We start from the raw sequence: 17,806 nt of genomic DNA, 5'->3' as shown, positions 1-17,806 counted from the left end.
AGAAAATATTTATATATCTATCTTTTATATTTGTAAGCATCTGATTAGTTTCTAGAGAAAAAAATGACTCCTGGAGGTCAGAGGTATCCACTAATTCCATTATTTTTTCAAGGTACTAAGTGATTTAGTACCTTGAAAAAAGTAAAACATGATAGACTTCCCAGCACTACAGTTGACTCCATTCCAGAGGTGACCCCAAGACCAGTAAACACAAGATCTGTAAACAACTGTGTGCCACTTACCTGCTTTAAAGCCAAGTTGCCAATTATTAGGTTCCACTTTTCAATGGGTGAGTCCATCTTCCCAATATTTACCTGTTAAGGTGAATATTTTCGTGGATCACTGAAAAATCTATATGTTGTTTACTTTGCTTAAATAGCATATAAAGTCTTAAAAGTACAAAATAATTTTGTAATAAGTCTGGTAAGGGCATCTGTACTTGAATATAATTCTGAATTCACTCCATCTGCCATTCAGATTGGCTGAGATGCTCAGGGGGACATTTTTCTTTAACCATCTTATAAGAACTAGTGGCCCAGTTAGTATTACACATATATATATATAAATAACATTACCATGTATCACCCTAAAATGCTGAATTCTGTGTACTGAGGGTCAATGAATAATTACATAATTTTGAGCTGCTAGCATTTAATTTCATACCATAAAACTAATATAATCTGAAGAATTGTTAATCAAAAAACAAGATTTAAACAAATCGTTCATATGTATATAATCTACATTTGATTCATGACAAAAATTGTTAGCAATAAAAATTCATTTGGTTCACAAATTTTGATCATGCACCTCACTAATTAAAAAGTATACATCTTTCTTCTAAATCGAATACTTTCCAAAATAATATTATTCACATATTCAGTGTCTCTGTGAGCTAGGTCATATTTCTCAACTACTTAATATTCAAAAAATGTACAACTAAGACTGCCAAGTTTTCCAGTCATTTGGAAAGCAATGAGCAATCATTAGTAAAAATCCTATATTAAGCTGGATTTTCAGTTATTCATCACCTGGTCATAGAAGGTTTTCAAATGTTAAAAAAAGGTTTCTGGGCGAATGGGTATAAAGGGAGGTACACAGGGTTATTATTTATGGATCGTTTCAAACAAGTACAAACTAGAGCTTAGCTCATGGCTTCAGACCAGCGGGTTCAGGACCACATCAACATTCCTCTACCAATTTGGAAAACAGACTCTATTCTGTAATTTCACTCCAGATTTTAGTTTCAAAGTCTCCAGCAAATCAAACATTGAGATTTCTCAGTGTTTCAGGATAATTACTCCTGCAAGTCTTTACTGATATATTTCTTGACTAAAGCTGGGAATCTAAAGTATTGATAAAATTCATGTTTGCAGTTCTAACAACCTGGGGCTCTGCTCAAGTGAGTAACAGAGACATGGGCAACATTTGAAGAGTGCATTCACCTCAGGTTCAGAGTTCAAGAACAAAGCATGAGAGAAATTAATGCTATTTTGAAGAATTCTTAAGAGAGGTGACTGTGGCTATGGGAAGCAATCTCAGATGAGTCTACGAATGAGAAAACATCAACCCTCCAGAGTGGCTTAGTGAGCCAGGGAGACAGGAAGCATTCAGGGACCAGGAAAAGATCAAGGGAGGTGGGGGCAAAAGGGTGAGGGAGAGAGAGCCAGGTTCACTTGGTGCCATGGCCACTACATCCCTCAAATCCCTGTCCCTACGACTTCCGGTCACAGTCTACACAATGGGAACATACCTAAAATTTGGAAGGCATAAGCTAAGCAGAGGCCACTATCTTTGGCAGGCAGGCAGCCCTGGTGGCACCCGGGCCTTTGCCATAAGACGCGCTCGGCTTGTTTCCCCTGCACCAGTGATAGAGTGCCTTGGATTCAATCGGGCCGTTCCTCTGATTTTCCCTCCACACATCTTCACTTCCCCAACTTCCCCACATTTGTGTAGGCCCTATTATAACTAGAGCACACATCACCATGGCTGCTTTCTGGACCAAACCCAGGCTGATAGTTTATTAATTTAAATAGTGTAAGGTTGTACTCTATATACAAATGATGAGGGTCACACTTTCTAAGTCCCTTCTAGATCTAAATGTCTCTGGATCTGCAATCTTTTTACTCTAACATAAAATAATCAGTAACAATTAAAATGATATCAAATTAAAAGAAGAATATATTCACAAATAAAAACATTTTTATAAATCAATATCTTAGAGAAAACCAAAAAGAAATGTCAGCCCAAATTCACTTTTTAGGGAAGACAGTATGCTACAGGCATGCATTAGGAGTGGTGGGGGAATGGCCAGACACAGGAAGATGACCTGTTGCCTCCATCTTGGAAAAACTACACCAAGAACAGGGCTGACCCACCCTCCTGTCCAGTAGTCAGGGATAATATAACCACCCAAGCTTCTTCAGAAGTGGAGGGAGAAGTAGGCGTGTGCTGTCTAAAGGCCTTTGGCCAACCTACTTTTGTTAGATTAGTTGACTTGCTGGTGCTCTCAGCAAGAGAAACCAAGAACTGGGAAAGTGATAAAGTGTAGGCGGGTGTGATTTGGTAAAGATTTCTGACTAATCCATATTTATTCAAATTACATATATCTTGAAGCATTAGAAAAATAGGCCAATATGTTTACAGAGACACCAACTCATTCACTCATTAAGATGCATCTGTTTTGGGCTGGGGCTCATTGGTAGAACGCTTGCCACATGTGTAAGGCCCTAGGTTCGACTTCAGCGCTGCATATAAATAAATAAATAATATAAAAGATCCACTGACAACTAAAAAAATATTTTTTAAAAAAGATGCATCATTTTGCTGAGGATATAGCTCAGTTGGTAGAGTGCTTGCCTTGCACTCACAAGGCCCTGGGTTGGATCCCCAGCACCACATACACAAAAAAAGATCATCTGTTGAATTCTTAATGTATTTTCCCTTTAGTTCTTTGGACATGTTCAAACCAGCTGTTTTAAAAGACTGTTAAATTCACCACCTGGGCCCACTGGAGGCCCTCCCCATGGATGGATATGAACCACACTTTTCTTGCAAATGGATCACACTTCTGTTTCTTTCTACATCTGATGATATTTTTTGTTAAAAACAAGCCAGTGTTGACAACATAGGAGAGTGACTCTGATACCCGTAATGTTCTAAGGATTGAATTTTCCTTCTAATTAGCAGTTAATTTGCTGAGAGTCAAACTACAGAGTGTTCTCTCTCCCGGGGTGGAGCAGTTCATCTTCTACTTGGTTCTTTTGACTATGATACTGCTTTTCAGTCTAGCCCTTTGGGGATCACTTCCATACCTATGTAGTTTAATGGTCAGGCAACAAGTTGGACAAAATTTGTGGTCTAGTTTGGAGTTAACCCTCTCTGAGGTTCTCCTGCCTCTGGTATTTCCCCATGTATTTCCACTGGCTCTCTTAGCTTCAAGTTCTATCATCTGATACTTCGATCCAGTAAAATTTCAATTCTCTGCCACAACAGCTGTGCATAAGGTCACAGAAGGTGCTCGATCAAAACAGCCATCAAGCAGCAGCATACTCTGTAATTCCAGGAACTGGGGAGGTTGAGGCCAGAGGAGGATGGCAAGTTCAAGGCCAGCCTGGACAATTTAGTGAGACCTTGTTTCAAAATGAAAAATAAAAAGGGCTGGGGCTGTAGCTCAGTGGTAGAGTACCCTGGGTTCAATCCCTAGTACACCCCCCCACACACACACACACACAAAAGCAAAGAGGAGGGAGGAGAAGGAGACAAACATGTAGGGAGCAGACAAATCTCAGTGAGTGCACTGGTCTTTCAGACACAGGCCCCTCTCACATTTCTGCCCACTTGTTTTCTTTTTTCTTTGTCTGCCAGGCTCACACTCAGGTCAGGCCTGTATACATATACTTTTGCAGTTAGCCAAAGATTTGAGCAGATCTTATATTCCGACTTTGGATCTTACCTTTCTGCACTTCTAGAATTCACTCCCTAAGTTTCCAGCTCCCCTTGCCAATCTGAACTCTATCTCTGCCACCTGGAGCAGGGAAGACTGCGTTTTCTGCCACACGAGATCCAGGGACTGGGGAATGCCCTCAAGCAAAGACATCTTGCAAACACTGCCATTCTTAGTCATCCACGGCAAGCTCTTTTAAGGGAACTCAAAATTCTGCTTTTTCACTTTTTATTGCCATCGAATAGTTTGTCTAGATTTTGTAACTGTATTGAATGGCAGGGAGGGTTCACCCAGTCAATTCATTCTGCCATTAACTGGAATCAGAAACCCTGTTATATATTTTTACACTCAATCTTAGCCACAAGTCTAAGAAGCAATGGATTATACATTTATATATTTTATTTATATATTTTAGATATCTTATATAAAACATAATACACTCAAACACACACAAACTAATATCTTTCTGAGCATACAGGGCAACGCACGTGTCCATTACCCTGATGGTGGTGATAGTTTCCTGAGTATATACTACATATCAAAGCATCCAGACTGTAGGCTTTAAAAATGTGAAGTTATGGTATGTCAATTATATCTCAATAAAGCTGCAAAAAAGGAGGGAGCTAAAAACCCACCTGATTAAAACAGTTTCAGATTAAACATAAGTAGTTCTACTCCGCAAAACTAAGGGCTGATATTTTTAACTTAAGAAAGATGCATTAAAATGTAGAATAGGAATATGCAATCTCATTTGTACTCACAATCAGATTTCACAACCAAAACACATACAATTTAGAATTATGCCGGATTTGGGAATAATACAGAAATTTAAGTCAGTTACTAATAATCATTATTTGGACTTTAATTTTTTATTGTCTTAGAAGCTTTGCAATTGAAATTGGAAGTCCAACATCAAATAACTACAGGAAGAGGCTTTGTCAACAACTTCTGCTAGGATGTCAGCACCACAAAGGCAGGTACATTTTCTGTCTTATGACTGAGCACACAGATCCATGCTTGGCATACAGTAAAGACCCAAAACACATTTTTTAATTAGTAAATTAGAAAGGTAGAGCATTGTCGGGTGTGGTAGTTCACACCGAAATCCCAGCAACTTGGGAATCTGAGGCAGGAGGATCACAAATTTGAAACCAGCCTGGCAATTTTGCAAGACCCTGTCTCAAAATACAAAATAAAAAGGACTGGTGATGTGGATCAGTGGTAGAGCACCCCTGGGTTCAATCCTCAGTACCCAAAAATGAATAAATAAAAATAAAATAATAAAGAATATTACAAAATAACTTCAGAGAACCGAGAGTTCTCTGACAAGAGGTTTGAGGCAACAGAAATCAGTTTTGCCTGGAGTAGAAAAGGGCTAATAAGATTCTGCCAGGCAATTTGCTCCTGGGAAACCGATTCACAATCTTCTTTTTTTTTTTTCTTTCCTTTTAATTTATCTTAAGGATACCATTTTTGACTCATATCTAGCATTCAGAAAGAGAAAATTTTAGACTTAAACTAAAGAACTTAAACTATAATTGAAAACTCTTAAAACTCCAGAAATCATTGTGCTTGGTTTATTTTCCAATTGTACAACACTGCCACATATCTATATGAACATCTATATAAAAAATTGAAAAAAATCTCTCTATATATAATTTTATATACACTGTTGAAAAATTAAAATCCAGGAAAAGTAGTCAATTTAATCATCATATCTTTACAAATAAATTTGGACTTATGTAAGAGGGCAAGATAAAGCTGATTTGTATTCATCACTATTTAATTTCCTTGTTGAAATAGGAAATCTATTTTTTTGAAATATCTTTTCATCTAGTTTGACGGAATAACAAGCTCTAAGGACAAGTGACCTTCAATAGACTGAATGAGTAGGCTGTCTCTGGTGTCTGAGGTTTTAAGCTCTCTGTCTTTCTACTTATTGAAGATCCACCTTATAATCCTATAAGCTCATTTGTCCTGGTTCTCCTGCAGATAATCATAAAAATGATAAAACAAAAAGATTAAAGTAATCACCGAGTGGCCTTCTATAGCTATGATTTTCATTCCTAGTCTTAGAAGTGAAAAAAAAAATTTCACAAAAAAACATAATTGTTGAAAAGAAGTATTTTTTTTCTTTTTTTTTTTTTAAAGAGAGAGTGAGAGAGGGGGGGGAGAGAGAGAGAGAGAGAGAGAATTTTTTTTTTTTAATATTCATTTTTTTTTTTAGTTCTCGGCGGACACAACATCTTTGTTGGTATGTGGTGCTGAGGATCGAACCCGGGTCGCAGGCATGCCAGGCGAGTGCGCTACCGCTTGAGCCACATCCCCAGCCCAAGAAGTATTTTTTAACACATAAAATTTTAAAAGCCGGGGCTGGGGCTGGAGCTCAGTGGTAGAGCGCTTGCCTAGCATGTGTGAGGCCCTGGGTTCGATCCTCAGCACCACATAAAAATAAATAAACAAAATAAAGGCATTGTATCCAACTACAGCTAAATAAATAAATAAAATTTTTAAAAAGTTAAAAGCCAGCTTTCAAATAGTACTTGTTGAGGTTTTTCAAAAATTACATTCATTTGCTCTTCTGCCTACAACCAGGAAGCACCGGCCACCACAGTGGAGACCACCAACCCCAAGTTCAGATGGCAGTGGGTAGGCATAAGAGGGAAGAGCAATTCCCAGGTGGAATGACTTCCAGGCAGGAGTTGGAGACAGTGAGAAGGGAAGAGGAGAGGACCGCCCACTAACCCACAAGACACTTCAAAGAGAGAACCTGCTAGAATAAGGGAAAGTGACAGTTCTGAATGCAGTGAGTGGCTTCCAGCTGACAACGGACAGTTCAGCTCTGGGGTCAGGAAGGGAATGGAGAAGGGGACTGAGTGACCAGTGGGGGACAGCATGAAGCTACTGAGGGCGGATGTGTAAACATGTGTCAAGAAAGCCTCAGAAGCCGCCCGACAGTGACGCTCTGGCCTTCCCTCAGAATGGTAGCATTCCGCCTACGAGATCAACTTCTCCAAGCAACTTCAATGCCGTAAACTAGAAGAGCACACCATGTCGCCACAGCTTCACTCCCAAGTGACTGCTTCCCATCGACTCTTCTGTCTGGCTTTGCCAGAGAGAATAACGGACAGCTCCTCTGCTTCAGCAAATGCATCAGCTGTCTGTCGGCTCTATCTGAACATGGGCTCTGAATTCAACAACCTCTCAGGACACCCTCTACTACCACCCCCCCCAGCAACATCATCTCCAACTACATCATGGCAACAAGCTCCCAGCCGGGCTCCCTGCTTCAGTCTCTGGTGCCCATACCGCAACACGACAGTCAGAATAATCTGTTGAAGAACACTGCTCAGACCACACCCCGGCTCTGCTCAGAATTCCACTGGTTTCCCTATTAGGAAGCAGCCAAAGTCCTTCCAGGAGACCACAAGGTCCCTTATTGGCTGGCCCCTGGCTCATTCTCTAACCTCCTCTCCTAGGACCCCCCTGTTCACTTGGTCCCAGCACCATGGGCCTCCAAGGCGCCTTATCCAACACCGTGGTTCTCCAGCGTGAGTGTACCTTGGAATCGTCTGGAGAGCTTGCTAAAGAACAGATGGGGAGCTGGGGTTGTGGCTCAGCGGTAGACAATGGCCTAGCAAGTGCGAGGCCCTGGGTTCAATGCTCAGCACCACATAAAAATAAACAATTAAAAGAAAGGTATTGTGTCTGACTACAACTAAAAAATAAATATTTAAAAAAAAAAAAAACAGATGGCCGGGTCATCCCCACCCCCACATTTCAACTCAGTGCTTTGGAAGAGGGCTGAGAAGTGGCACTTCTAACACATCTCTGACGCTGATGGTCAGAAGACTGCTCTAGAACCTTCCGTCCAACAGCAACCACAGGCCCATCCCTGGGCTGTGCGTTGCCTGGGACCTTCCTAGCTCAGCCTTGGAGGTTCACTTTCTTATTTCTCTCTGTTTATGTCTGATATATCTCTTTAGTGACACAATTCTGAAACTACAGAAGACAACTCTAGCCTTATCTGCTCAAAGAAAGGCTCAGTTAAGTCTGCCCTGCAGTGGGGACCTTAGCAATAAGCTTCCTGTGCTGAGCCGACCAGCTTTGGAATTCCCCTCTCTTAATGTGAATAGAAAAATGCACATAAACAGACATACCTAGCACAAAATAGAACACAGCAGATGAAGTTTAAAAGAAGATTAAGATTAAATTCACTTCCAGGAGATTTAATGGTAATGTGATCAAATGAACCAGCAAAACTTCATTTGCAGTCAATTCTTTCTGAACCAGATTCCCTACAGCATGGCCTATTTTAAAATGGACCGGCACTTTAATCTATCACTTGAATCTAAACAAAGCTGGACAGTGCTCAAGAACTACGCTTTCAGAGGTCTTTTCTTTAACGTGAGCGAACCAGAACTTCACTCTTCTTGGCAAAGTGGCTCAGAAGCCTGCCTCACTCTATCTATCAGAGCAAAGTTCATTTTCCAACAAGTGAAACTGGAGCCACCTTTCAACTTCCATTCCTTAACTTTCCTCTTCCTTGACTGTTGCCACTTCTGTTTTCAAGACCTTTATTCTCTCCTGCCAAAAGGGCTCTTGGATTGAGTTCCACCTAAGTGACCCACGAGTTCTCACAAGAAAATGAAGTGGGGAAAGCAGCAGGTAGGAGACCTGTGCACAATTTCACTAACTCTCAGAACCTCAGTGAAGCTACATGGGTTTCTTCTCTCTCTTCTTAAAGATAAAACTTCAGATATTCTCGACACACAGTCCAGCTGGTATCAAAGGATCAAGTGTTAAAATCAATATTCACTGTCACTAAATGTCATCATATAATGAACTAATGGGATACAAGAATAAATATGAAACTCAAATTTTGAGCATTTTATCATAATTTCATTATTAGAATTTTTTAAAAATGATTTTTTTAGTACTGAGAGCTGCTAGATGACCTTGTGGTTACCATTCTCATATCTGCAATGCTAGGTACTTTCCAAACAAGTCACTGAAGAACCAAGATTATTTTAGGCTAGCTTTGTCAGTCTAGATGGTGCTATGAACAGTGTCACCAAATTATTAGACTTTCTTTCCTATCAGGGATTAATTGCTGAGATCAAAGACTGATCTTCAAGCCCCAGTATAACTATGGCCCCAAAAGATTACAGTTGACAGTGATGATACAATCGTTGAAATAATTCCAAAACTGAAGCTTTGTGAACCATTTGAAGAGGATGCTTTCTAAATATCCTCAGGTGACTATAATTGTACTAATTTATGTTTTTATTTTAATTATTGAAATGCATTTATGGCTTTATGATATCACTTGAGAAAAAAAAATTGTCTTTTTGTTTAAGGACATTGGATCTAAAAGCGTATGGAAGTAGAGGAATATAACTGGCTTTAAAGATACCAAAAAAGGTAAAGAATCTCTAACTATATGTCCATTTTTATTGCCAATTTCAGTATCTTCCCAAAAGTAGAATGATAGAATTTTTGTAACAGGTGTCACGTAAAAAATATTTGCACACTTCAAGGTATATCCACTTGGTTACTTCACAAAGTTACAAAGAACTGCTTTTTTCTGCAAAGAGCCACTGGTTATTAGTTAGTAAGTCCTATTATGTTGGTATTGTTACCTGAAGAATGTAATATTAAGTCTCTTTTGTTCAAGGAACTGTTTTAAATGTATATCTTCTTTTCTATCTTGTTTCAATAACTTGCAGAAGTATCTAACAAGGCAGGTTCAAATTCTCTTTTATGTCATGTAATTTTTTCAAAATTTAAATAAAGCTTTCATTCCTAGACTCTGGATCAATAATACTCTAAATCTGGGAAAGAGGGGCCCTAACTCTGAGACTTCAGGTTTAGAGGGCTCCACCTTGGCCCTCCTTTAGCTATGTCCCTCCACTAAGGAGAGGCATTCACAGGCCCCCCCGGCTCTGCCCACCTGAGATCTAAGCCTGTGCCTCTCCCATCTCCAGGCCATCCTCTGGATGCCCAGGACCATAAAGTTCCCTGTCCAAGTAGCCTGGAGCCCCTTGTTGACTTCTCCCTCCAGCTGGTGCTGCTGAACGCAGATCATGCCACCAGTAAGTGCAGGCCCAATCCAAGGATTTCGGGGTGGTTGCTGCTGAAGGCACAGCTGAGGGTGGACGTGAGGCCTGAGATGGGCACAAAGCCTTTCAAAGTGCCATGCAGACAGCCAGGGGGAAGGGGCTGGCCTCCGACCAGAGCCCGGCTGTCTTCACACCACTAGCTCCAAAGCAGAAGCCAAGATGAACAAGAATTCTAAATGTGCTCTTGGACTTATAGGTCTTCTTACAGATACACTAGGAGTTGGGTTTGGTTTTGCCTTACAGGGCTGGGGGCCTACACAAACCCAGACCTTGAACAGGCAAGTGCTAAAGATACATTTGTTAAGGGAGAGAGAAAGATTTTTTAGTAAGGTTCAAAAATTGTTGTATAACTTTAAACTATGTAGATCTGTCTTGAATCTCCATGTGAATTCTGCCCACAGACCATTCTGGAACGCCTGTAGGATACGACCTTATCACACTGATAAACAGCACTAACTGGGATGGTCTCTTCTTCTTAGATTTTGACTTGGCTGACTCATTTTTATGATTCAGGTTCCAGCTCACCTGTCACCTCCTGGGTGGAGCCTCCATGTGTAACCTGGAGCAGCCCTCAGAATCACCCTTCCACAGCACCCATTCTTTGTTCTTCACTACCTTTACTGATATCCGGAATGATTTATGTACACTCCATCTGCCTTGTTAACTTATGGACTAGCTGGACTTTACCTTAGTCCAGGGGTTATTGTTGCATATTTCATGGTACAGATCGTCCCAGATCTGGCCTTGTATCTTTTTTTGTCATTTCCCTGTTTTGGGGTTGGTTTTTTTTTTTTTTAAGTACTTCTTTATTTTCTGGCGCAAGATGTTCCAGGTTCATCTTGTACTTTTCTGATGCAGCCCAAGGAGCTTTTATCGCTCTCTAGTCCTTTCAATATTCAATAATCACAGTGACTACATGCTCTAGGTTAATGTGAAGTTACCAAAGTAATTCTACTCTATGAGGTTTAGCTCCACCTACACGACTAGCCAAGTGACTAGAGATCATCCCGAGTCACCAGCTAACTTAAAGAGTAATTTACGATCCTAGAATTTCCCCTAAAGAAGAAAAAGTACAAAAGGATATTCATACAGTTTTGCTTATTAGTAGATCATTAGAAAGAGCTCACATATCCAATGCTGGATGAATCCAAATGTTGCAGAGTAATACAACAGAGTACAGAGCTAATGAAGACAATGACACCGACATGGAAATATGACCAGGATGTATTCTTAAGTGGAGATCACAGATTATAAAAGAGAACATACAGGATTGCAGTTTCTTTTTAAAATGCCCAATGTTATATACACTATGATATCCCTATCCACATATAAATACAGATATGAAAGTATAGGGCTGGGGTCGTGGCACAACGGTAGAGCGCTCACCTAGCACATGCGAGGCCCTGGGCTTGATCCTCAGCACCACAAAAAAATAAATAAGCAAAATAAAGGTATTGTGTAAAACTAAAAAAAAATAAATATTAAAAAAAGGATGAAAGTATAGAAGAATCTACACCAAAATATTACTAGTGGTCATGTCCAAGTGGAAAAGTAAGGTGGTTTGGGATTTTCTTTATTCTTTTCTCTCTTTTCATTTTTATAATAAGCATATGTTGCTTTAACAATCATGGAAATTTTAAATATCATTCAGCCGGTCAGAGCCAGAAAGACTCTGAGCATCTGACTTACCCTATCAAAGGAGACAAGTAGGTTACTTCTCGTGACAAACACAGGTCTCTAGCTCTCAGATCAGACAACCCTGAGGACACTCAACTAATGGGATCAGTTACAACCCTAAGGGCCAGAGACTCAGACAGACAGAGGGAAAAACTTTTTTCCTGATACAAGTTCTTCCTAATAAAGGAAATAGTATAAGTGATACATACACTATGAGGTAGGAAAAAACTTACTGCGGTGGACAATCTGGATGCCAGTGTCATTTCCAAGTTCCCTTTGAGACCGAGAAGGGCAGGAACTAAAATGAAAACTTCTGTTACGTTTTTGAACACCTCCCAGTGCTGAAAAAAAAATTTAAAAAATGAGAAAAATAAAAATTTCTGATGTTATTTAAAAACCACCTTAAAACAAAGACATTTCTAAAAATCCCCTTTCTCCCCACTCCCCAACTTTGCACCGACATTCGGAAGTGCCACACTGGTCACTAAAACAGGGAACATATAGCCCTACCTGCTGTGCGTTGGGGCTTTAGAAGACTCAGGGGCAGTAGTGGTGACAGCCGACAGTCACTGCCTCACATTCTATACTAGCACACAACACACAATCCCAAAACTTGTGAATTTTTCATCACTTTATGACGGCAAGAGTTAGCATAACTAGGTTAAAAGCACAGGCTCTAAAACCAGACCTTCTGAATTTGAACCTTGGTTCCAACACTAATTACAACAACCTCACAAGAAAATTACACTACTGTGATTACCAAATTTCACAACTTAAGAAATAAAGATTCATGGGCTGGGGTTGTGGCTCAGTAGTATGCCGCTCGCCTAGCACATGAGAGGCACTGGGTTCGATCCTCAGCACCACATAAAAAGAAATAAATAAAATAAAAAGGTACTGTGATCAACTACAACAAAGAAAATACATTTAAAAAAAAGAAATAAAAGAAATTATGCTAGATGGCATACTCCTGTCATTCCACCAGCTCAGGAGGTTGAGGCAGGAGGACTGCTAGTTCAAGGCCAGCCTCAGCAATTTAGCAAGGTCCTAAGCAACTTAGTGAGACCCTGTCTCAAAAATATAAAGGGGGGCTGGGGATGTGGCTCAAGCGGTAGAGCGCTCTCCTGGCATGAGTGCGGCGCTGGGTTGGATCCTCAGCATCACATACAAATAAAGATGTTGTGTCCGCCGAAAACTAAAAAATAAAATATTAAAAAATTCTCTCTCTCTCTCTTAAAAAAATATATAAAGGGCTCAATGATGTGAATAAGTGGCCCGGGGTTAAATCCCCAGTACCAAAAAATAATATAAAAAAGAAATGAAGATCCAGACATATTCAATGATTTTTCCCAAGGTCAAAAGATGGGAATGCAATTGACTTCAGGAGTTCTGAGCAGTCCTGGGTTCTGTCCCCCTATTTTAGGGTGTGAAGCCAAGAGGGTGTAGAATACAAGATCATAAACAGCACTAAATAATAATTTTTTTTTAAGAGAGAGTGGGAGAGGAGAGAGAGAGAGAGAGAGAGAGAATTTTTAATATTTATTTTTTAGTTCTTGGCGGACACAACATCTTTGTTGGTATGTGGTGCTGAGGATCAAACCCGGGCCGCACGCATGCCAGGCTTGAGCCACATCCCCAGCCCATAAAATTTTAATAATATTATCAATGATAGTAAATAAAATTTGGGTTTTAAATTTTTTTTGTAGTTGTAGATAGACAGAATGCCTTTATTTTATTTGTTTATTTTTATGTGGTGCTGAGGATCCAACCCAGTGCCTCATGCACGCTAGGCAAGCGCTCTGCAGCTGAGCCACAGCCCCAGCCCCTAAAATTTGTTTTTCTGGCCATGGATCTGTCACAACCTAGCTGCATGATCCTAGATGACTCACATTATCTTTCTAATCTTAATTTTTCATTTATGAAATGAAGATAACATCCACCCTGTCTAGCCCTTGAATAAATACTACGACAGTTAAATAAGAGATAAGAAAGTACTTCGCTAAACTGAAAAGACCACATAAATACTTTAATAACACAAAATGATATTTTACAAATGCTATTAAGATAGCATTTCCCCAGTAGGAAATTTTATGGGCTAAGAATAGTAACTTCATGCCAAAAAGTATCAGGAACACAATAAAGATGTTGTTATCACTAATACCAAGACAGGTATTAAATAAAATTTAAACCCATCAGATAAATGAAAGAAAAGTACAATTTGTTCCCAAAGTTTCCCTCTAGGCTATTCCAAACAAGTGTATAACTGGGAAGCTGGGTGCAGTAGTACACACCTATAATCCCAGCAACTCAGGAGGAGGATGCAAAGCCAGCCTCAACAATGAAGCGAGGCCCTGTCTCATAGTAAAAAATAAGAAAGGTTGGGGAGGTGGCTCAGTGGTAAAGCACCTCTGCGTTCAAAAAATAAATATAAAATAAATATTAAAAAAATAAATAAAAAAGTATAACTGGGGCTTAAAGAGTTCAGAAATGTTTGTCAGATCAGTCTTCTATAAAATCCCAGTTAAAAGATCCAACTAAGGATATGGGGAGGGGTGGGGGGGAGTGGGGGCAGGCCAGAGACATAGCTAGTTCAAGCACTTATCTGGCATATACAAGGCCCTGGGTTCTGTCCCTAGCACAAATGCACGCGTGCACACACATGCACACACACACACACAAAAAAAAAAAAAAACAAAAGAAAAAAAAGAAAGCAAGCACTGGGATTCCAGTGGCACCCTAGATCTCTAGTCTTAATAAAAATAGGTAAGCAGTGTTGTCCATATTTTCTAATGGGTTAAAATTCTCCTATGGAGACCTGGGGAGGTAGCTCAGTGGCAGAGTACTTGCCTAGTGAGGCCCTGGTCTCCATCTCCAGAGCCGCACACACAAAAAAAATTGAGTGTGCTAATAGAATAGCCTCCTTCCACGCCGGAATGATAGTGATGGCCATGACGATGTGAATAACAGGTGACAACAGTGACACTAACAGTATCTAACATGCACTCACTCCCTGTTCTTTAGGCTCCCGCCTTTCATCTCAACCACAGACCTAGGAGCCAGGTACTGCTTTTATCAAATCCCATACATTTTAGATCATTTTTCTCACACCTACCTAGACAGAAACAATGGGCTGATGTCACAGTTTGGGCCTGCTGAGATGTACCCCTTTGGGCTACTCTTTTCTAGTCCAATTCAAATCAAAAATTTACTAGAACTACGACTCGGCCCTGGTGTGATGGCAGATGGAGGTGTGAATCACTGGCTTCCTATCTTTGCCCCAAACACTCCTTTCTCTCCACCGCCAGGCCTGTGCTAGAAGCTCCCAAACTTTCTTAGTCCTGGCATTCTCAGTATCTCAGAAAGGTGTTCATGGCATCTCTAGGACAAAAGAAATATGTAGAAATATGTAGTTGTCTCGAAATAATAAGTATTTTCCCCCAAAATTTAGTAGTCATTTGTTTCAGAAACTAAAAAGAAAGTCTTTCCAAGACCAGAAAAATTCAGAAAATTCATCCCCACAGCTGACTTGAGCAGAAGTGTGTGAGGGAGTCCCAAGCTAGACGCAAAAGGATGGGACCCCTCAAGACACCAGGCAGAAGCACAAAGCGCGCTACAGCAGACACGGAAGGGAGGAAGAGGAGGACCTACCAACATCGAAAGAGACAATCAGTAAAATATATATATATAATGGCATTTTATATAATCATGATTATTTACTAACAGAATAACGTGTGCCTGTTGAGCACTGTGTAACCTGTCAGATCTTGGAACTGGACATTATCATCTTCATTTCTTATTTTATATTGGTTTTCTGAGACACTTTTTTTTGGGGGGGGGCGTCAGTACTGGAATTGAACCAAGCAAGCACTTAACACTCAGCTACATCTCCAGCCCTTTTCTTTTCTTTTCTTTTTTTTTTTTTTTTTGAAGCAAATGGCCAAGACTGACCTCCAACTCGTGATCCTCCTGCCTCAGCCTCCTGAGTAGCTGGGAATACAGGTGTGTGCCACCTCTTACCACAGATACTTTCTCTTTAATCACAGGAGGAGGACCTACCAACACCAAAAACCAGGCCTCAAAGATGAGCAAGAAGAAAGGAACACGGGTAGACACAGGGGACTGAAAGAATTCCCCACGCAAAGACACTTTGCCGGGAGAATTCCAATTTTATTGCAAAAAGCTGTGTGCTTATATAGAACTAAAGGGGAGATGGTAGGGCTTAGATAAATGGCAGGCAAGTTCTTCCAGATATCAGTTCCCCCGCCCAGAATTAGTTCTCATTGGGGCTAAGGTTCCCCGCCAGCAAGGTTTGACATCGCGCCAGCGGGAGAGTTCACAAGGGTGGGAACTTTTCCCTCCACTGCAGAGAAGAAGACGGTAGGAAAAAACCCATGTTGGGGTTTTTTCTCTGGGGTACGGCTGCCTTTTATACTTTTCCCAACAGGGACAACCTGCAAAAACATGCATCAAACGACAAGAGCATGTCACTATTATCAGTCAAACCTGGGAGTAAGAGGAGTAAATTCTCTGCATAGATTCAGACCAGCTGACTGGATTACAAAAAAACACAAAAGCAGCACCAGGACACTGGGACACATTCCCTACAGGAAGCTCACTTCCTGGTAAAGCCAGGTAAAGTAGAGTGGAGGGACAGAGAAGAACCCCAAGGAGCAGGACAAAGGTGGGCCAAAGCGGTTAACAGAGCAGCTCACCAGGCAACCACATGGGATCCCCTCAACAAGGAAATGCCAATTGTAAATAGACACACACCCCCTGCTGGACGCTCCCAATGACACAAAGCAAACCTGAGCAGACAGAAGCTCCAATACAGTGACAGACACCCACCATCACCAGCTCACAGTCCATCTAACAAAGAAGACCATGAAGAACCATCGGAATCAAACCAAACCTCACAGCGTTTATCCATGAAGAAGGGGAAGTACTAGAGAAATGCACCTAACAGAAAATCTAAGACAGACACAGTATCTGAAATACAAATGGACGGAACAAATGTCTATGAAAAGAAAATTTACAAAAAACGAATCCAAAAAGAGAAAAGAGAGGAGAGAGAAGAGAGAGGGAGAGAGAGAGGGAGAGAGGGAGAGAGGGAGAGGAGAGGAGAGGAGAGGAGAGGAGAGGAGAGGAGAGAGAGAGAGAGAGAGAGAGAGAGAGAGAGAGAGAGAGAGAGAGAAGAGAGGAGAGAGAGAGGAGAGAGAGAGAAAGGAGAGAGAAGAGAAAGAGAGAGGAGAGAGATAGAGGAGAGAGAGGAGAGAGAGAGGGAAAGAGGGAGAGAGGAAGAGAGGAGAAAGAGAGAGAAAGAGAGGAGAGAGAAAGAGAGGAGAGAGAGAGAGGGAGAGAAGACAGAGGGAGAGAGGAGAGAGGGAGAGAGGAGAGAAAGAGGAGAGAGAGAAAAGAGAGAGAGAGGAGAGAGAAAGAGAGGAGAGAAAGGGAGAGAGGAGAGAGAGGAGAGAGGAGAGAGAGAATAGAGGGAGAGAGGAGAGAGAGCAGAGAGAGAAAGGAGACAGAGAGGAGAGAAAGAGAGAGAGAGAGGGAGAGAGAGAGAGAGAGGAGAGAGGGAGAGAGGAGAGAAAGAGGAGAGAGAGAGGAGAGAGAGAAAAAAGAGAGAGAAAGGAGAGAGAGAAAGAGGAAAGAGGAAGAAAGGAGAGAGAAAAGAGAGAGAGAGGAGAGAGAGAGGAGAGAGAAAGAAGAGAGAGGAGAGAGAAAGAGAGAGAAAAAGAGGAGCGAGATAGAGGAGAGAGAGGAGAAAGAGAGGAGAGAGAGGAGAGAGAAAGGAGAGAGAGAGAGAGATGGTAGGGCTTAGATAAATGGCAGGCCACCATTTACTGGCAAGTTAAAAGATCCAACTAAGGATATGGGGAGGAGTGGGGGAAAGTGGGGGCAGAGAAGAGAGAGAGAGACAGGAGAGAGAGAGACAGGAGAGAGGAGATACAGGAAAGAGAGGAGAGAGACAGAGAGGAGAGAGAGAGAGGAGAGAGAGAGGAGAGAGAGAAGAGAGGAGAAATAGGAGAGAGAGAGAGAGAGAGAGGAGAGAGAGAGAGGAGAG

The 17,806-nt window shown here is 41.1% G+C and overlaps 1 protein-coding gene across 7 annotated transcripts in view; it reads right to left on the bottom strand.

Annotated features, from left to right (window-relative positions):
- Positions 1-17,806, bottom strand: part of Slc41a2 (solute carrier family 41 member 2) — a 121,472-nt gene that overhangs the window by 73,506 nt on the left and 30,160 nt on the right. For 6 of the 7 annotated variants that reach the window (XM_005322339.5, XM_078052908.1, XM_078052906.1 and 3 more), the window contains 2 exons: positions 11,976-12,083; positions 243-314 (listed from right to left, as the gene is read on the bottom strand). In XM_005322339.5, coding sequence (XP_005322396.1) covers positions 243-314; positions 11,976-12,083 — 180 coding nt within the window. The remainder of the gene's footprint in view (positions 1-242; positions 315-11,975; positions 12,084-17,806) is intronic. The other variant, XM_078052911.1, reaches the window with a different exon arrangement.

This window comes from Ictidomys tridecemlineatus, chromosome 6 (assembly GCF_052094955.1).
Source record: "Ictidomys tridecemlineatus isolate mIctTri1 chromosome 6, mIctTri1.hap1, whole genome shotgun sequence".
Classification (NCBI taxonomy): Eukaryota; Metazoa; Chordata; class Mammalia; order Rodentia; family Sciuridae; genus Ictidomys; species Ictidomys tridecemlineatus.
This window is presented reverse-complemented; position numbering and strand designations above follow the sequence as displayed.